General features: G+C 47.2%; 1 protein-coding gene across 1 annotated transcript in view; it reads left to right on the top strand.

Annotated features, from left to right (window-relative positions):
• The window catches only part of gdi2 (GDP dissociation inhibitor 2), a 77,719-nt gene that overhangs the window by 52,299 nt on the left and 4,118 nt on the right, over window positions 1-21,302 (top strand). The window contains exons 6-9 of the mRNA XM_084330845.1: window positions 3,318-3,449; window positions 3,887-3,986; window positions 12,018-12,189; window positions 15,422-15,621. Coding sequence (XP_084186971.1) covers window positions 3,318-3,449; window positions 3,887-3,986; window positions 12,018-12,189; window positions 15,422-15,621 — 604 coding nt within the window. The remainder of the gene's footprint in view (window positions 1-3,317; window positions 3,450-3,886; window positions 3,987-12,017; window positions 12,190-15,421; window positions 15,622-21,302) is intronic.

Here is a 21,302-nt window from a genome sequence, read left to right as displayed (position 1 = left end):
ATTAAGATAAAGTGTATAAACATTGTTCTTCTCCCTGCTAAGAAAGGAGAGCGTTTGGCTGTGTGTGTTTCAACACCTCTTAAGTACCTGTTAAGCTGACAGACCCACACGTAAATCCCCTCACCTGTAGTTTTTCCACAGTATTGAGAGACAATACTGTCGAACTATATAACAATAATTACCTCATTTACAAGTTTTATTTAAGTTTGCAAATAAGAGCAAATAAGAGAACACATTATTGACATTTCAAAGATGTAAAAAAAAACAGATTTCGATTTTTTTCGATTTTCTGAAGAGCAAGACAATTGTTCCTTTTCTGGCACTTGTTTCTCACCGGATCAAATCGGGTTTGGTCACGTCGAGTCACATATGCAAATATACAGTGCTGTTACCCAGAGATCCTAACAGTAAATATATACGTATGATGAGGAGGAGACTGTACATTAGGAGGGGGTGGGTGGTAAAAAATATATACAAATGGTGGGGAGGAGACTGTCCATTGTTGTTGTGGCATAATTGCGAAACGTGTTTAGTCCCTTGTTTGTATGATAACAAGCCTTTTAGTTCATCGTTCAAAGTAATGGGAAAAGGGTTCTAGCTCGCCATAAATCAGAAGCTAGCCACAAGACTTGCATTCACGCTCTCCAGCACACAGCCTCCCTGCCTGGCACAACAACCACAACAGTAGGGTCTATAGTCACAGTCGGGACAGTAGGCTCCCTTAAAACGCTAACGCTATTAAAAAAAAATACAGTGGAGGTTAAAATAAGAATATGACTTGGCCAGAAAAAAAGCAGTCGGGAGAATTTCTTTTGCTTTAATCCCTGTATACCATGAGGATGAAGAACTGCCTCGTTTTTCTTCTATTGATAACTTGGTGTTTAAAAAAAGATTATATTCATTGGTGTTTGAATAGATTACATTGTACTTGAAGTGATGAAGCTCACTGACAACATGGAGAAACCATGTAAACCTTTTTGATTCACGTAAAAATGTGAAAATAAAACGAGGTTTTCACCCCAAAAGCAGCAACATTTACATATTGGGCTGTAGTGATTCAGTCCAATAACAAGGTAGATTACATTATCTTTAAACATTCATATTTTATGCCCATATAACCTTGTTCCCAGTTGTATCTTCTCCGTGAGATAAAGCCTGGTAAAGAACTACTGCTGAAAGTGTCTATGGGGTAGAATTTCCGGTGTATGTACTTCCCCTGGAAGCTGCCTCCGAACGGACCGAACCTTTCCCGAATCCTGTCGGCAAACAAGCTAGAACGTCCCGGTCATGTAGTAAATTCTTCAGGCAAAGCCGTTGCAGTGGCTTAAACGAGGAAATATTGTGCACTTCACACGTTTCTATAATTGTTTTGTCGAAACCGGAAAGCCTGTAGCCTGTACTTCCGTTTACACACTTTAGGAGGCATATCTTGTCCAGCCTAATACCCATACAACTATAATGCCATTTAGAGGTGCACTGATTGCACCAATTCTTTAGAAAGTGCTGAGTTCTTATTTGAGCACTTAATTCAGGCATTAATGTCGACTAGTGCTGTCCTACGCCAGTAAAACAATATATAATATAGCGTTGCACTGAATGTTTTGTTTAGTTGTCCTTCTTCCAACATGGCTGCCTGTAACTACTTTAAAAAAGGAAGTACTTAATTTCCGTGCAGTGGTAGAGTAGGTAAAACATTGGAAACGCATGGTATAACAACACACAAAATTATATTATTATTTTTGTTGATTTATATTTCTCACATCTACAAATTCAGTTATTTTACACGTAGCAATCATTCTCTTCGAACACGGAGGATGCATGGACATTCCAAACTAATATTTATAATAATATAAGAGAATAATGGGAGAAAATTATTTGCGGTGGTGATACGCATGTCGGTGAATTTATGTGTGCAGTAAGGATATTGGTTGTGCCTAGAGTGGCCTGGCGGTCGCAACCTTTGTTGACCTGGGATTGAATCATCTTTTCTTTCTCTCTCCTGTGTCTCCTCTACTCTACTGTCTCCCATTCAGACTTCCTATTGTCACTATAAAGAACCTGCTTCTCTCCTGTGTCTCCTACTCTATCTCCCTCTCAGCCTTCCTACTGTTTCAATAAAGAACCTTCTCTCCTGTGTCTCCTACTCTGTATCCCTCTCAGCCTTCCTACTGTCTCAATAAAGAACCTTCTCTCCTGTGTCTCCCCTACTGTCTCCCTCTCAGCCTACCTACTGTTTCAATAAAGAACCTTCTCTCCTGTGTCTCCCCTACTCTGTCTCCCTCTCAGCCTTCCTACTGTTTCAATAAAGAACCTTCTCTCCTGTGTCTCCTACTCTGTATCCCTCTCAGCCTTCCTACTGTCTCAATAAAGAACCTTCTCTCCTGTGTCTCCCCTACTGTATCCCTCTCAGCCTTCATACTGTCTCTATAAAGAACCTTCTCTCCTGTGTAGGGATGGGTACCGAATTCGGTACTTTTGAGGTACCGAACCGAAACATGTCGGTACTACCGAGTATCGATTCAAGTGAGATTTTTTTTTCTTTTTTTAATATATATATACTTTTTTTTAATGCTTTTTTATGTCAACGTTCACACGCACAATATATGCTTACCTATGATTTGACTTGATTCAACAACAAAGCAGCCGGAGCAATGGCAAGCCGAAAACGGTAGAAATTGTAGTTATTTGAAGTTTATTTGAAAAAGGTACCGTTGGGTACCGGTATCGATTCACAGGTACCGGTACCGTATCGGTTCAAATGTGAAAGGTACCCATCCCTACTCCTGTGTCACCCCTACTGTCTCCCCCTCAGCCTTCCTACTGTCTCAATAAAGAACCTTCTCTCCTGTGTCTCCCCTACTGTCTCAAAGAACCTTCTCCCCTACTCTGTCTCCCTCTCAGCCTTCCCACTGTCTCAATAAAAAAACAAGGGCACAAAGTCATAAATGAAGAGTCTCATAACTAGGGCTGACCTTCAAAGCTTTTTTTGGCAATCGAAGCTTTGGGCCGAGCTTCAATTTTAATTCGAAGCTTAATTCTTTTTTGTAAATTTAAATTTATTATTATAATTTTTTATCTTGTGTTGTGGGACTTCATTAAGAATATCATCAGGATGAATATCATTAAGACGATTTTAGGATCCAACTTTTTTTCTAACGCACAGTTGGTGGAAGGTAACCCAGGAGTGTTGGCTGCGTTTCAATTTGAATTGGCATGTGTCCCGTCTACTGATCCCTATAATGACTTCACCTGCTTCACCAGCACAGTCTTGTTGAAAGTATAATGCTCTCCATTTCTCTCTCTCTCTCTCCCTCTAGGTACTTGGATCTTCCTTGTATGGACGCGATAAACAGGATAAAGCTTTATAGTGAGTCTCTGGCCAGATATGGAAAGAGCCCATACCTCTACCCCCTCTATGGCCTTGGGGAGCTGCCCCAAGGGTTTGCCAGGTAAGGAGCGCAAAGCTGCACGTTCCCTCTCCTTGTTACCCCCCTTTTTGATCACGTTCAAATGTATATTAAAGGTGCTATAGATAACATTCAGCCACTAGATGTCTCACCTACGTGTCATTTATCCAATCCGGTGCATTCCCTGTGGGGAAATGGGAAGTAGGGAATGGATAAATGCATGCAACATGTAAACATCATTAATTTTTACCAAAATTCTTTAAATTATATAAATTTTTTGGGGGCAAAGCAATACTTTTATTCCAAACCTTTCGTTTGTTTTTTACAACCTGGTCGCCTTTAAATGGCGCAGCATATGAACAGAATGAATTAAAATGAAACTAAAGTATCAAAATGGAAAGATACTAATAGGCTACTCATTATTATGCACGGTTTGGTAGACTGAACGTGTCTTTTATTATGCTTTTTCGTCCTTTTAGATTAAGTGCCATCTACGGAGGTACCTACATGCTGAACAAGCCCATCGAGGAGATAGTCATGGAGGATGGCAAGGTGGTGGGAGTCAAGTCTGAGGGAGAGGTGAGACCTTTCATAATGATAACTGATGGAAGTCTGAGGGAGAGGTGAGACCTTTTATATTGATAACTGATGGAAGTCTGAGGGAGAGGTGAGACCTTTTATATTGATAACTGATGGAAATCTGAGGGAGAGGTGAGACCTTTTATATTGATAACTAATGTAAGTCTGAGGGAGAGGTGAGACCTTTTATATTGATAACTGATGAAAGTCTGAGGGAGAGGTGAGACCTTTTATATTGATAACTGATGGAAATCTGAGGGAGAGGCGAGACCTTTTATATTGATAACTGAGGATCGGATATTGGGCTGTAACGGTACACCATGGTTCGGTACGTAATTTTTTTTTTGTCACTGTTCGGTACGGGTTTTCTTACAGTAGGGGACAGTTTGGATTTCCATGTTCCACTCAGGGGTGATGTAGTGTGTAGTTACTGTTAAGTAGGGCTGTCAATGAATATTCTATATTCAAATTAATAATCAACTTGTGTATAAAAAAGATCAAATAATGTATTAGATTGTGAAAAGAAACAGCCCCCGGTGGACGTGGGCCTGAATGTGCTGCATGACGGATGAATGAATGAATGAATGAAAACTTTATTTAACAGATTGCAGAATGAGTACAATACAGTACGGCTCAATACACACTATTGTTAAGGGGATGCAGACCAGAGAAAGACGTTTGTCTTGTTTACATCAGGGTCCCCCATTTTCAATTCATCAAGACATTTATGACATACACAACATACATGACATTGTGGGATCGCAAGAAAGGATAAAACGGGAGACGGTAGTCGAGTCTTTCCTTTACTTCCCAACATAAATTACATACATCAAACAGAGTGCAGAGGCGTTTAACGTTACTACTTCAAAGTGACAGCAGCCAGCTGACAGGTGACCTAATATACGTCACCAAATACCCACACCGTTCCCAGAATCCCCAGGCTTAAAGGAGCATTCCTCTGCTCCTCAAGTCCAGTCAATGTCTGCACCAATTGTGCGTGATAAGTGTCACCACACAGGCCCCCCCAGAATTCACAATAACCCCCCAAAAGATCATCCACAGTCAACGAGGCGGGGGGGGGCGGATCAGGCGCCCAAAACGAGTCTGTATCACCCGTGCAGGGGTAGAGGTGGGGATTGGGGCGTGTGGGGGGGATTCAGGAGATATGAGGTGACTAGAGGGAAAAGCAGTTGGCAGGGGCCGGGCAGGGGGTCGTCCACGCCGCGGGGGCCGGGCCAGTTCAACTGGCCTGTCTAGGTCCAAATGGGCAGGCTTGAGCCGGTCGACCGATACCCGCTCTGACCTTCCTCCAATGTCCACCATGAAGTTCTTAGGCCCCGCCTCCAGGACGCGAAAAGGGCTGTCGTAAGGGGGCTGCAGAGGAGTACGGTGGCTGTCATGGCGAATGAAAACATACCTGGCTGACTGCAGATCCCTAGGCATGTAGGACTGCGGGAGGCAGTGCTGGGAAGTTGGGACTGGGGTGAAAGCACCGGCGCCATCCCTGAGCACAGTCCGTGATGAGGTGACCGACCAGGGAGCCTCGGCATCCGGGAGGAACTACCCAGGGACTCGCAGCGGCTGTCCGTACACCAGCTCAGCAGCCGAGGCCTGCAGGTCTTCTTTGGGGGCCGAGCGCAGGCCAAGCATGACCCAGGGAAGCCGGTCGACCCAGTTGCAGTCCGTAAGGCTGGCCCGCAGAGCAGCCTTCATAGAGCGGTGAAACCGTTCACACAAGCCGTTGCCCTGTGGGTTGTAGGCTGTGGTGCGGTGGAGCTTCACTCCTGGGCCCTCGGCGACTGCAGTCCAGAGCCCGGACGTAAACTGTGGGCCCCGGTCGGATGTGAGATCAGATGGTGTGCCAAAACGGGCTACCCAGGACCCAATGAACGCCCGGGCCACCTCGGCGGATGTGGTCGATGCCAGCGGGACCACCTCCGGCCACCTAGTGGTTCTGTCCACCATGGTGAGGAGGTGAGTGAACCCGTGGGAGGGGGGCAGGGGACCCACCAGGTCCACATTGACATGGTCAAAGCGCCTCTCCGGCACGAGAAACGGTGCCAAGGGGGCTTTGGTGTGACGGTGTATCTTTGCACGCTGGCACGCCACGCAGGAGCCGGCCCAGGCTGCGATGTCCTTCCTGAGGCCATGCCAGACGAATTTAGCACTGACCAGCTTAGTTGACGCCTTCACCCCCGGGTGCGACAGGCCATGGATGGCTTCGAATACCTGCCGCCGCCAGCCAGCGGGAACCATCGGACGGGGCTGACCGGTGGAGACGTCGCAGAGGAGCGTGGTGTTGGCAATACCAACCTGCACATCCTCTAACCTTAGCCCAGTGTCGGCTGTTCGGTAGGCCTGCATGTCCTGGTCAGTGGCCTGGTCTGCAGCCATGGCAGCGTAGTCCAGTCCCAAGTGGACGGCCCCCACCACCGTCCGGGAGAGGCAGTCAGCGACGTAGTTGTCTTTACCTGCGACATGCCGTAAGTCCGTGGTAAACTCGGAGATGGCGGAGAGTTGGCGCTGCTGGCGCCCTGACCACGGCTCGGTGGCCTTGGCCATGGCGAAGGTGAGTGGCTTGTGATCCACAAAGGCAGTAAACCGTCGGCCCTCCAGCAGGAATCTGAAGTGCCTGATGGCCAGGAAGAGGCCTGGTATCCCCGCACCAAGTCCACCTTTGAAAAGATGGTGGTCCCCGCCAGGTGGGCGGAGAAGTCCTGTATATGCGGGACAGGGTACCGGTCCGGGGTCGTGGCGTTGTTTAGGCGTCGGAAATCGCCACAGGGACGCCACCCACCATCAGCCTTAGTGACCATATGCAGGGGGGAGGCCCACGGACTGTCAGAACGGCGCACAATTCCAAGGCCTTCCATGGTTGCAAATTCCTCCCTGGCAATGGAGAGCTTAGCTGGGTCAAGGCGCCGAGCACGTGCATAGACCGGGGGACCGACAGTGGCTATATAGTGCTCCACGCCATGCTTAGCGACTGCTGAGGAAAATGTAGGCGTGGTGAGGATAGGGAACTCCGCTAGGAGGCGCTGATATACATCCCCAGCAGCAAGCATGTTGGACAGACCTAGTGTCCCTGGCCCTCCCAGCGTGCACGGGTAGGTAGCGAAGGAGACGGCATCGATCAGGCGACAGTTTGTAATGTCCACTAGCAGCCTGAACGCACACAGGAAGTCCGCGCCGAGGAGAGGAACTGACACAGCGGCCATGACAAACTCCCACCCGAAACGGCGCCCGCCAAAACACACCTCTACATACCGGGTTCCGTAGGTACGTATAGGCGTGCCATTAGCAGCGTCCATGGGGGGACCGTGGCCCCCAGCCATAGTGTCCACAGCTGTAGCAGGCAGGATGCTGTGTTGCGCGCCCGAGTCGACTAGTAGTCGCCGGCCAAATAAGGTGTCCTTAATAAATAGCAGCCTGCTGCCTCCGCCAACGCTCATGGCTGTTAATGAGCATTGGCCCTGGCGTTTCCCTGGTCACTGTAATTGCACGGTGGGCGACACTGTTTGGCCCTGGCGCCAAACCGGTTATGGAAATAACACCATCCACTGTTACCCTGGCGACGGGCAGTCACTGCTGCAGCGGCGTCCGCAGCGTCCACTAGGTGGGTAGGTGGGTGGTAGGCTGGAAGCAGCGCATGCACAAACTGCTGCCGGTTGGCGAGATAAATCCTGTCCGCTTCGGCAGCCAGCGCGCGGTAGTCCTTGGTGAAGGAGACGGGAGAGCTGGCCAGGGCGGTGCGCACAGGCGCTGGGAGCTGACGCATGAAAACATGCTTAAACAAAAAAGGGGGATCTGCCGAGCCCAAAACGGACGGCATCCTGTCCATCAGTTCGGACGGCTTGCTGTCGCCGAGGCCGTTAAGTGACAATAGACGATCCGCCTTTTCAATTTCCGACAGTTCAAATAATTGCAAAAGGAATGCCTTGATAGCGTCATATTTGCCGGCAGCTGGCGGGGCTTCCAGCAGCCCCATAGCGTGGGCCGTCGTCTGGGCATCCAATGCTGCTACCACATGATAATATTTCGTAACATCCTGTGTTATTCCTCTCAACTCGAACTGAGCTTCAATGTGTTGAAACCAGGGTCGAGGGCTGTGATGCCAGAAGTCGAGTAACTTAATTGCAGCGGCGTAGACAATGTTCACTTCTCCGTCCGTCATGATGTAATATTCACGTACTTCAGGTCACCAATGGCAATGTGGGATCGCAAGAAAGGATAAAACGGGAGACGGTAGTCGAGTCTTTCCTTTACTTCCCAACATAAATTACATACATCAAACAGAGTGCAGAGGCGTTTAACGTTACTACTTCAAAGTGACAGCAGCCAGCTGACAGCTGACAGGTGACCTAATATACGTCACCAAATACCCACACCGTTCCCAGAATCCCCAGGCTTAAAGGAGCATTCCTCTGCTCCTCAAGTCCAGTGAATGTCTGCACCAATTGTGCGTGATAAGTGTCACCACAACATCATGACATTTATAGCATAGGGACATACATGACATACAGGTATATAGTACTGTTACATTTGTGACATATATGATATGCAAATATACAGTACTGTTACTCATAGATCCTGACAGAGTATATACATATGATGGGGAGGAGACTGTACATTAGGAGGGGGTGGGTGGGTGGGAGAGAAATATACATACGGTGGGGAGAGAATATATACATACGGTGGGGAGGAGACTGTCTATTAGGAGGGGGTGGGGGGGTTTGGACATTTACGGTGGCCAGTTTCGAATTGCAGCCTCCTGTAGGTGCTCTTTTAGAGCGGTTTTGAATGTGGGTAGGGATTCACACCATAGGAGACACACAACGTCACTTTCACTTTCAACTCATTGAGCTTAACACTATGGTCGCCGATGACGTGTTTAGACGTTATTCCTAGCCATGCTCATTCTGCCGAAGACGCCGTAACTCGTCTTTGATATCAATATTTCAAAAATCTGTGATCGAAATCATATTTCCCCTCCGGAGCCCTGAGATACACTGCAAAGCTCCACTCAACTCTCTAGCGGTTCAAGAGCGCCATCTGGTGGCCGATCGGCAGATCGCCAACAGGAAATGACCCTGTGAACCGGAAGTGCTCATCCATATGTCGTCCGGGCACTCGCTATCGTTAGAGAGACTCCGTCTTGACACGGTGAACATCGATCGGTGCAAATAACTCGAAAAAACAACATGATTTGGACGTATATACTATTATACAACCTGGAAATGGATCAGGCATTTCTCCATCCCATAATAGAAAAAATTCTGTTCCACGCTCATCTGCCAGCGGCGTGAGGAAGCCACGGTGAGTTGCAGCGTTATATTCTAACGTGTTCCATATAAACTTCTATGATGATCATATGACCCACACTGGATGAATCATCTAACGCTGCCCACGGAATTATAAACGCCCCCTCGCCCATCCGGTCAATATCAGATGATACGTAGTAACTTCTAGAACCACGTCCAGTTGAAATTTTTTATCTCGCGCCGATTGCTATCAAACTGTATTTCATCATCAATATAATGCATTTTGAGCTATAAATCAAGTTCTGGAGAAAGCTGCAGAAAACGATAAAAACATACTTATACTTTAGACCATATTTTAGTATGAATATGTGAATGAAAAAGTTTAACGTTGCTACACCCTGAACAATACATATAGGACATTGAATGGGCCATAATAATGGAAATTTAGCAATAGAATTTAAAAAGTTATAGCCCTGCAAAGAAGGGGAACTTCTCCATAGACAAATAGAGCTGGCTAGGGATGGTAAATTATGAATTTAACCCATGGCAATCAAAGTGTTAAGTACGTGTAATAACAAATGGACAACAGTGACCATCGGTTGCAAAGACGGTGATTTGCACTCTGAGAAAAATCTCAAGCCCCAGTTGGAAATACTTGATACCGGGTTGTGGAACCTCAACAAAGTTGTAAACTACGGGTGGCCTACCTTCTTTATTGTATGCCAACACTATTTTGGGAGTTCTAGCGTCAAGAATGTAAGTAGCCTACTTTTCTGTTTTAGCACTTTATTGTAAATCATCCCTCAGGGTAAAACATTATTGAATAGAGAAAGAAGCGTCATGCAGGTCCCTAATGGTTTGATTAAAAAAAAAAAAAAAAAAAATCTAACCCTAACTAACCGTACTGTCATGCACTTGTCCTAATAAACTAACCTACACTGTAGCACTCAACACTTTGATGAACATTGTTGCTCAGCTGATAGAGTTGTGCCCTTCCTGATGGCTTGTCGTACAGAACTTGTAAGTCGCTTTGGATAAAAGCGTCAGCTAAATGACTAAATGTAAATGTAAATGTAAATGATTACTATTTCCCGTTTCATGCCAAGGAAAGGATATCGCTTCATGTTTATCACACCTTGTTCGGAGTCCATTATATATATGTACGTAAACTTTCATTAATTTGGCGGTCGGATGGCGTAGCGGAGATTGCGCTCGTCACCAATGCAAGAGGCTGCGGTCTCGACTTTCGGAGTCGGCATTGCCTGCGGCTTGGGCCCATCGTCATACTAACTCGTTTGGCTGAGTTAGCGGGAGGGAAGTCGAGGGTGGTAATCTGGCATTGTGGACAGGTCAGGTCTGGGCGCCTGCTCAGCGAAAGGCAGGAAATGCTGAAGGCAGCGTGACCTCCCACGCGTTACGCTTCACCAATGAGAGTCCTCGCTGCCAGGTGAAAAGAGAGCCACTGGCTGTCTCCACATGTGTCGGAGGAAGCATGTGGTTGACGTCAGGGTTCCCTTGTACCGACCAGTAGGAGGAACATGCGCACAACAACCAGGTAGGGGAGGGGGGGAATTGGCATAACGACTAAATTGGGATGGGGAGAAAAATAGAAAATCAGGTGGAGAAAAAGAGGATATAAAAAAAATATATCATTAATTTGATCTCGCTCCGAGAGACGGCCACTTCTGAATCTAGCACCAATTCCTCCTCACGCACTGAGAGAGAGGGCGTGTGGGGGGGGGGGTCTTCTAGCTCTGGCTTGTCGTTTGCGTTCACCACACTACGGATCTATGCTAATGTCAGTGGTGTGTGTGGGCTGAAGGAACATAATCCGGCCCTTTGCATAAATTATATTTTGGGGGTGAACTTGGAGTTTTCAGTTCTACACAAAAAAAAGGATGTCAATGGTTAAAGTAACGTTGTATTCATTCGGTACACAGCGCATACTGAACCGCAGGTCCCGTGCCAAAACGGTTCGGTACGAATACCGTTACACCCCTAGCCGATGCCAGGTTAAAATATGATATTTGTATCAGTATTTCCCCAGTACCAAAATCCAATACTAAGAGCCATGTAACATGTCAGAATTAAAAGCAAAGCCACTTGACTTTCAGATGCGAAGCACATGTCATGAACCGGCGATGTCACTAACTTACTCATTCATGCAGTAATTCACTCACTCACGATCCTGGTGGCTCACAGGATTCAGCTTCACGATAAAAACAAGCATACTTCCATCATGTACGCAGGGTGCCCAGAGGTAACCATCAACACCAAAGTATGAAAGAAAAGGCAACATTTTATAGACGTTCTGTTACAATTTCGGACGTTTACCAGTTTGGAACCATCCGGTATCATCTGCTGCCATATTGATTAGGGGCCGACGTTCATTCATGGCCAAGCTTCAATAACGCGGTGTAACCCCAAACGGCGCAGTTTGTGCACCATTTTGGTTCACGGGTCACAACTACATTGTACCGGCTCTTTAGTTTGGTATTTTTGTTGCCGAGCTTGGAGCCTCTTTAGGTCACAACAGTAACTCCACTAAAGTTATACCGATCTCTAAAATTATACTCATCCCTAAAATTATACCCACCCCTAAAGTTATACCCATCCCTCAAATTATACCCCCCCCTAAAATTTGTCATAGAAAAAGATTGTGATGCATGAAAATTTGTAGAAATATTGTGATATATTTTGGCCATACTGCGCACGCCTAGAATGGAATGTATCTTAATGTCCCCCGTCCTCTGACCTCTTCCCCCTGCAGATCGCCCGCTGCAAGCAGCTAATCTGTGACCCCAGCTACTTCATGGAGCGCGCCTCCAAGGTGGGCCAAGTGATCCGGGTCATCTGCATCATGAGTCACCCCGTCAAGAACACCTCCGACGCCAACTCCTGCCAGATCATCATCCCCCAGAACCAGGTCAACAGGAAGCATGGTGAGCCCCCCCGTAGGATGTGATGTCTGATGAATGAACAGAAATACAGCGTAAAACATGCAATAGCGATTAATCTTTTACTCTTTAAATCACTTGGCCCCTCCCCCTGGTTTCAACGCCCAGATTCAAGATTCAAGCGTTTATTCATCACATACCAGGGCATACAGTGAAATGCGGTTGGCCATGCCCGCTACGATTGTGCAAAAATACAATAGTAATAATAGTAATAAAATAAGTAGAATAGACACCCACCCTACCTTACCATCAAGTCTGCTGCTGGTCTTTTGCAGATCTTTTAAACTATGGATAAAATGTACAAACAACACAAAATTGTACTTTAAATTATACTGACGCTGGTGACGTCGGGTGACCAGATCTGCAATGCTAAGCTAGATTTGGCAATCTTTCCTTTTTTTTTTAAACTGCCACTTAAAATAAAAAATCCACTGTCTTATCAGAGAGAGAAATGTATATTAAGATGAGATAAGATATTCCTTTATTGATCCCCTTGGGGAAATTCGGGTGTCGAAGCAGCATGGGGGAGGGGAGGTACAGGTATGGGCAGGGTAATGGTAGAAAGACATAAATAGAGGTGATCAAATTAGATCTGAATATAAAAATATGAGAAAAGTAAACAACGGTGCAGATGAGGGTCTGTATGCCCTATTGGTTATATTATGTTATAATAAATATAGGCAATAAAGAATTAGAATCTGAATATATATACTATACGAAAGAGTAAAAGTAAACGGTATACACAAGTATACACATAATATACGTTGTAGTCCATGCAGGTTTTGGTGGTTAACTGGTTCTGCGCCAAAAACGAGTATACTCGTTATTGCCGTCCAACCGTGGAGCGCCAACCACGAGTATACTCGTTATTGGATCCGTTCTTCTTTTATTCGCTATTGCCATTCATAATTCATCGGGGCAGCCTGTGCATGCTGTTCTGAATGTGTCTGAGCTGGCAGACGGTCAATACCGCCCTCTAACGCCTTCTGGCCGCTATTGCACTCCATTTGAAACCAGGTAGTTTGTTTTCTGGGCCGAGCTGAGCCGTGTGGGCGGGGTTTAAATACTCCAGCGAGGCAAGCGCTTACAATGATGCTTCAACTAGGCTGCCCCCCCCTTTCATATGCAATGTCGGATAACGTGGGACGGAGTACCGCAACCAGTACTGTGAATGGCGATCAGATAATTGGATTCTTTTTTTTTGCATTACATCAGAGACAAGGTAAGGACACTATATATCCAATCTTGCGTTGATCTGATATTTTTTTCTCCCGTGATCGAAGCTGTGTGTACTGTTGGTCACATCACAGCACGCAGGGGTGCCCCGCTACAAGCCCCCTTTCATGCGTGCATGAGGAGACATAATAACGATAATCTAGCGTTGATTTCAGGAAGATTCGATAATCAGGCGAAAAATTACTAAGTGATAACTGGATTTCACTAAAGGGCTATTTTCGCGTCTTTTCCTGGGATTACTCAGAATCACCCAAACTATACTCATATTCACCTTTCACCACGGTATAAAACTGAAATGTACGGATGAAAAACAATCTGTTTTTTGCATGTTGACCAGAAGAAACTCACTGACAATCGACAACGTTATTAGATCCATGGCTATAATATTTCATATAGTTTAAGCACTTGCAAACACGGCATTCTCTCTATTGAACAAAGCGATGGCAGACAACGGCCCAATGACCGTAGCACCCTCTGGCGTCCAATGTGTTAGAGTCAGACACACTTAGAAGGCTTAGTTCACGGGAGCACGGCTGCATGAAGCGCAGACGAAGCTAGGAGCGATCTATTGATAGGCCATACATTTTCCTGGAGCTTGTGGAAGATACGAGCGTTATATCAGAGGTCTGTTCTAGTTCTGACACGCATCTCGCCCAACATGGGTAAATGCGCCTTAACACTTTGGATGCCAGCCACGACATAACACGTGTTATCAGCCCGCCCCCTGAATGCCCACCACGACAATTAGCGTGATTTTTTTTTTATTAGCGATCTGAATTCATATTTCATCAACCGAGTCTACCGTTGGGAAACCAGCCCCATCAGGAGCTCAGATGTGAAAAAAGCGCCCCCTATCGTCTCCCAGATGGTAATGCACCCTTTTGGAATGGACTCAATGAAAATGGATGAGAAAAAAAAGATCCGGAATCCACATTTTACTTCTCACGCATGTAACCGGAGATGATCCCAGTCATTGTGGACCATCAGAACAGCGTGTAATATGTGTTTACAGTATGTAGCATTGGATCAATAAAAGGATCGATTTTTGGAATGGCGATCAGGAATTGGAATAATCTTTTTGGATAACATCTGATCTCAGGTAAGGAATCTATTTTACCAGTCTTAGGATAATCAGACCTGTTTTCACGGAGATATAAGCTTTTCCCCTATGTGTGATTTGGCTGTGCGAGCGATCAGGAAATATATCAGATCAGATCTCCTATATAGCGTGCATACGTACACATATACTATCGATAATCTAGCGTTTATTTGAAAACTATTCATAAATGGGCCCAATTTTTTTTTGTGTATTCTAGAATATTCCGTTTATTATGGAATATTTTTATTTTCCTTACACGAGGGCTTTTCAAGATGCTATAAAACGGAAATGAACCGATAAAAAAACAATCCGCTTCGACAATGTTGACTGGAAAATGAGTCATTGATAAGCGACGGGCAGATTAGACACAGCCATAATTTAAAACATAGATTAGGCGATATTAATGCTAACATTGAAGTGGATGGTGGGCATTCAAGCACTAAATCGTGCGCCCCCTGCTGGCACTGAAAGAGTTAAGTACAGTGGAGCTTTGACCTGGAACAAACTTCCCTTGACCATTAAGAGCATCAGCAGTCGCTATCTTTTTAAGAGGTACAAATCAGCCTCTTAGAAAATTTTGCAGTATAGCATATTGTATTTTATCTCGGGTAGCTATATTTATTTAATTTATTATTATTTATTTTAGTTCTTAAGATGATTTCCACGTTGTACTGTATGTCATGTTTGTGCCAGACCAAGGACCACAATGGAAACAAGTCTCTGACTTTATCGTGTCTTATCTTTGACGTGTAATTGTTCCAATCGTCAACAAACACGATGGATAACGGCCCCCGGTGGACGTGGGGCCTGAATGTGCTGCATGACGGATAGGAGACACGCAACGTCACTTTAACTTTCAAAAACACCCTTTTGTCTCTGCAGACATCTACGTGTGCATGATCTCGTACGCCCACAACGTGGCGGCGCAGGGCAAGTACGTGGCGATCATCAGCACTACGGTTGAGAGCAGCGACCCCGAGAGGGAGATCAAACCCGCCCTGGACCTCCTGGAGCCCGTGGAGCAGAAGTTCGTCAGCATCAGCGACCAGTTCGCCCCGACGGACCTGGGCGACAGCAGCCAGGTATCGTTTGAAACGAAACCAGAATGCAGACTAAATTAGATGGGGCAGTCTGCTCCTTTTTTTGTTGTAATTCAGGTTATCTGCGTCAGTGTTAAAGCTTTTTAAGCCCGACGGGCCCGGTACAGGGCCCTGAGATTCATATCACGCCATAAATTGATCAATATAGAACGTATAAATTAATGTTGCAGTTTTTTTTATGTAGCCAAGAGTAAAGACCCTAACCCTGTCAAAACGGCAGTCAAAGTGTATATTTTCAGCACTATGTTTGTTTACCAATGATTTTAAGTGTCATTAGAGAAATAGGAGTTTATAGGAATCTCAGCACATTGAAAAAGGTGCATATTGATGCGAGGACACGGCGTAACATAACTTGAGTAGTCTTTTGAGAGAAAAGACCCAGGGTTTTCGATGGGCTTTCGAATTTCATAAAACTACACTTCCCAGCTCACATCGGCCCCTGTCAATCATCTGACTTCTAGCGTGAAGCTTTTTTCTCTCTCGTTATTTTCACGATCATATCACGGGTGGAACAAACCTGAACGTTATTGCCATAAAATATAGTTTCTCTACCTTTCTGGGAATGTCTAGCAAAAAAAAACGTTGCAATCGGATGAAAAATGGCGGAGAAATTTACATTATAAATAAGTAACTGTACTTACAGTAGATTTCATTCACAGTTTTTGCTGCCCTGTCAGGGGTACTAAATCCAGATTGAACTCTGGCATTGGAAAGGGGAGAGTTGGCCCGATCCATAGATGTGTGACTTGGCCACCATAATAAGGTCATTTATATGCCTGATATTCTATAATCATATTTCAAATTGCATGTGTCAGGATGGCAGAATTCAGTACTGTCTCTACAAAATCTCCTGTTTAATCATCTTCCCTTTATTCATTTGCTTAGATTTCTCTCCAAAATCCACGGCCGTTCATTCGAAGTGTGGTTCACTTCTGGTTTTCGCTCGTCAACTTTCACCTAGATCCCTTATTCGCACCCCCCACGTGGGGTGTCATTGGAAACGTACACTCAACGCTGACCAATAATTTTCACCATCAGCGGATGAGTCCGGGGTGGTCATCTGACTCATGCCGCGTAAAAAAGACACTCACCTGACATATTGTCATGTACTCGAGAACCGAGGCATGGATTTGGTCGTCTGAGGTGGCGTCGAACGGAAACAAATAGATATTTCGAATATATGTTCGGACGAAAAATGCAGCCCGAGCCGCTAGACGCTCGCAAAGTGCCGTGACATGCGCACAATTGCAGAACGGGACGTATATGCCTGTTCACGTTAAGAGGTTAACATTCACTTAACGGTTATATTATCATACTGTCATCGCGTCTTGCTCTTGCCATTATGAGAACTCTTATCTCCTAGCACCTACTGTGCTCATGAACAAACAATTTGCACCCATGCACGTGACCAGGCCCCGCCCCAGCGTCCTCCTATAAGACGCCGGACATGGTCACACTCTACCTTCCTCTTTTTTTGTTTACAACATGGACGCTGCAGTGCACTCCATGAACTAGTTGTTATGAAATGCAGAGAGAAATCACACAATGTTGGGTTTTCGCCGGAGATTCACTAGCCCCTGGAATCTTCTCGGCACATCCTAACAGCGCATCGGGCCTGTCCTGGGGTTTCCTCGTCTCGTGACAGCGGATCGAGGGACGTCGCGCGGCGGCTAGCTGTCGGGCTAGGTCGCGCACAGGCAGGTCCTGCGCTGCCAGGCATTAATGCTAGCATTTGTGATACTGCTCGTTGTCCCGTGAGACTGCCGAGTCGTGTATTGGTGCGAGGGGCAGGATATTTGGGAAAACGTGGTCGTCATGACTCTGTTTTGGGTGTTTTCCCAGCTATCTTAGTGCACACGGCTAATGCTAATGCTACAATGCTGGGTAGGGGTGGACGGTATAAACGGTATACGGTATAAACGGTATTAATTTGCTCTACGGTATGGATTTTGACTATACCGTTTAACCGGTAGAGCAGCTCTAAAATAGCAATGACGTCATGTAACCACAGCGCGACTATTTCAATAGCATTTGCCCCTAAAAATAGATAGAATTAGTCATAGATAATAGTTATGTGCAAACTGGAAAAAGTTATTTAGGAGGCTTCGCGCAGTGGGCGTGTCAACACGCAATTGTCATTTCATAATAAACACATATCACCGCGGCGCACAGCAAGTTTCAATTTCAGTTCCTGGCATTTTTAACGAGTGGAGAAAGGTAAGATACCTATCGTTTTTCTTATATGAATTATTCTACGTTAATAAAACATACCTGGTGATCAACTACAGTTTGCTGTAAACATTACGATATGTGTGTAGTGTTATGATAACGACGGCAGCAGCGGGAGCCGGGAGGACGGCGTGCAGCAGTGGATTTGCGAATAGCATGCAGCTGCAGAGCCGCAGAGCCAGGGGCTCTTTCAGGTCTGGTCACAGGCCCGTCAAACAGCGCTGCGCCGTTCTGACCCCCATCGTCTCTAAGTATTTTGTGTGTTAATTTGTTGACACATGTGTCAATTTGTTGACACATGTGTCAATTTGTTGACACAATTGTCAATTCTTAAAGCTGAGGATGAGTGGCACCTTTGTCTCAATTCTTATTCAATTCAATTCGCTCTGCAGCTACATATGCTTCTAGCAAAATCCAGCCCCGCTGTTTGCAATGGGAGCAGGAGTCTCGACTCGGGACTTATTTTATATGGAATATAATGACTTTATACGCAAAAGTAGCCTAGTTTTAAGTTAAAATATTATAAATCTACATGCCTTGAGGATGTCATTCTTTATATAGCCTGCCTATCAGGCAAAAAAAATTATTCTAACAGAAACACTGATACCGTGATATATACCGTTACCGTCTATGCTTCAAATTATACCGTGATATAAATTTTAGACCATACCGTCCACCCCTAATGCTGGGTCTCCGTTCTTGTTCCCCGCAGAGGGCTGTCTTTACTAAAAGGTCTTCCCTCCTCTTAACCATTCATGCTGATGGTCAATCGGTGTCTAATGTTGGGAGTTTTGACTGGGGCTTGTTTACCATTTTCATGTGTGGATGGGCTGAGGCCTAGGGCTGGTGTGCTTTTTGTGAATCTATGAATTGTGTGCGGGACTGGTGTTTTTCTCTGGTCTGCATCCCCTTAACATTTGTGTGTATGGACTAGCCCATTCTGCAGTATGTTAGTGGCGTTTTCGTTCATTTATTCATTTACCCCTTCATGGGTGCACACCACAGTGGAGGTTGCTGCATGCCTACTAGTGAGGCAGTGCTTCACTAGTAGTAGTCTTTTGTCTGCAGCCACCACTGGTGCTCCATGCTTGTGAAGCAGGTGGCATCAGTCCTTTGCCTCTGACATGGTGGAACGGTGTCCCGCCCGGCCAACGCCATGAGGCGAGTCGGCCCGGCAGGTGGCTGGTGGGCTGTTAAAGCCTATACCGCCGCGGTATAGAATTAGCAGCGACTAGCAACATTGTTCGAATTTTTTTCTGTCAAAAATGGTGGTGGGGCCTTAGGGCCAGCTGACGTCGAAACATCGCGTGAGGTTTTGAGGTTATTAGCTTTTGATCTAGCCGCAGGGAGGGCTAGGATGCTGTCAACGATTGTTTACAGACATCTTGGTTGGATCAGTCTCCCCTTGAGGAGGAGACGTTTTTTTCCCTCCTCAGGGCTCCCCTCTCCGCAGAGGGACTTTGGTCTTTCCGCAGGAGCGCGGGCGGTATTTGACCTAGGCCCCACACCGCCTCACACCGCGCAGCCAGAGGTGAGGGCGCGGCCTCGCCAGCGGCTGTGGCGAGGCCCTCAACCAGCGGCCGTGTTTCCCCCGCCTGAGGTACCCTGGACACAAAGAAAAGAGGTGATCGCAAGGCCAACAGCCTTGGCGGCCGAGGGATCGGCTACATTAGATGAGCACGCCCTAAAACACCGTTGCCGTCTAGCTCGCTCTCCGGTCACTCCCCCCCCCCCCCCCCCCCAACACCAGTGGGATAAGGGCTCTGATTTGTTTCCTTTGGCTGCGGGCCAAGGGTAAGAGGATAGTGACCTGGCAGGAGAAAGGGTAAGAGGATAGTGACCTGGCAGAAGATGGCATGGAATGTATTCTGCCCTGGACGACGTTCTGGTCCTTGGCCGGTCAGGGTAGATCGCCAGGTCTCATACCAGGCAGGTGGTGTCTCACCAGCCTGGGTTTTGCTGTAGACTGGAAGTGGAGTTCTGCTCTTCCCAGTCAACGGGTGGAGTACTTGGGCTTTTTCTAAGCTCAAGGTCTATATGGGCATCCCTCTCGGAGCGGCGGCGAGTGGTTGGGTTCTCAGCGCGCTCGGGAGGTTCCGTCCTAGGACGGTTACGGCGCTGTCCGTGATGCGCCTGCTGCTGGGGTCCCTCTTGGCCTCCTCTTCATGGGGAGGATGCAGAGGTGGTTTTTTTCCAGTATGGAAATGGACCCGGTGTGAGACATATGGAAGCGGCTGAAGGTTCCCATGTCAGTACTGGGGGACCTCGTCTTCTGGTGAGGGTCTGGTGCCCTCACCTGCGGGGTCCCCTTGGGCAGCAGGCTGTCACGTCACGGTCTTCACCGACGCCTCCCTCATGGGATGGGATGGGGGGGGGGGACGTGTCGGACCAACGCAGTAGGGGGCAGCTGCCATGCTGCCCGGTCTGTGCTACATTCAATGTGTTGGGATTGAAGGCAGTCCTTCTGGTCCTCAAACGGCTCGACCACCTTGTGGTGGGCAAGCGTGTTTTGGTCAGGACTGACAACACGACGTCAGCGTCGTATATTGTCGGACAGGGAGGAGTGCGCTCCCCCCGTCTGCACCGGGCGGCGGTCGGGCTCTGGCTATGGGCGTTCTCCATCTGCTCTGCCTTAGGGCTCTCCACATCCCCGGCAGGGTGAATGTGGGTGCAGGTGTGATGTCGCGGGCCGGTCCTCACCCTGACGAGTGGGGACTAAGTCCAGACATAGTCGGGCAGGTCTGGGACCGATTCCGTGGCTGTCCGGGATTCTGTACGCTTTCCCCCCCTTACACCTGATAGCTCAGCTGTTGGGGCGGGTACGTCGGGAGTGCGGGACTTGGTCCTGGTCGTGCCGGGCCGGGGCTCAGCTGTGTGGTCCCCGGCCCTGATTCAGCTCTGTGTGGCCCCGCCGTGGCCTGTTCCGACGTGTTCCGTGGTCACCTTGGGCCCTCTCTCAGGCACGCGGAACTCTGTTCTGCCTTCGTGTTCTGGGGCAGCCTCTAGGCTTGGCTGCTGACAGTGTGAATCTGGTCTTGACTATTCTGTGGTTAACGCTATCCGGTACGCGCACGCTCCGTCCTCTACCGCGGCTTACGCTGGGGAGTGGCGTATGGTTGAGTGTGGGGGCGGAACGTTGTTCAGCCACCCTCTCGTGGGACGTTCCTGCTTTGCGCTCTGCGTCTCAAGCCTGTGGAACGTTCTGTCTCCGAGTGGGACCTCCAACTGGTCCTGGGCCGGTTGTCGGAGGCCCCGTTTGAGCCTCTTGAGCAGGCGCCATTGGATCTGCTGTCTTGAAGACCGCGTTCTTTTTGGCCATCACCTCCGCTAAACGCGTGGGTGAGTGCCTGTCTATTCGGGCCAATAGCGGTGCGACTCTGAGGCCTATTCCTAACCTCGTTCCCAGCTTTATCTCGAGAGATAAAGCCTGGTAA

The sequence above is a fragment of the Notolepis coatsorum genome (genome assembly GCF_963971535.1).
Source record: "Notolepis coatsorum genome assembly, chromosome: 15".
NCBI lineage: Eukaryota > Metazoa > Chordata > Actinopteri > Aulopiformes > Paralepididae > Notolepis > Notolepis coatsorum.
Note: the sequence above shows the minus strand (reverse complement) of the source record. Positions and strands in the feature narration are given on the sequence as shown.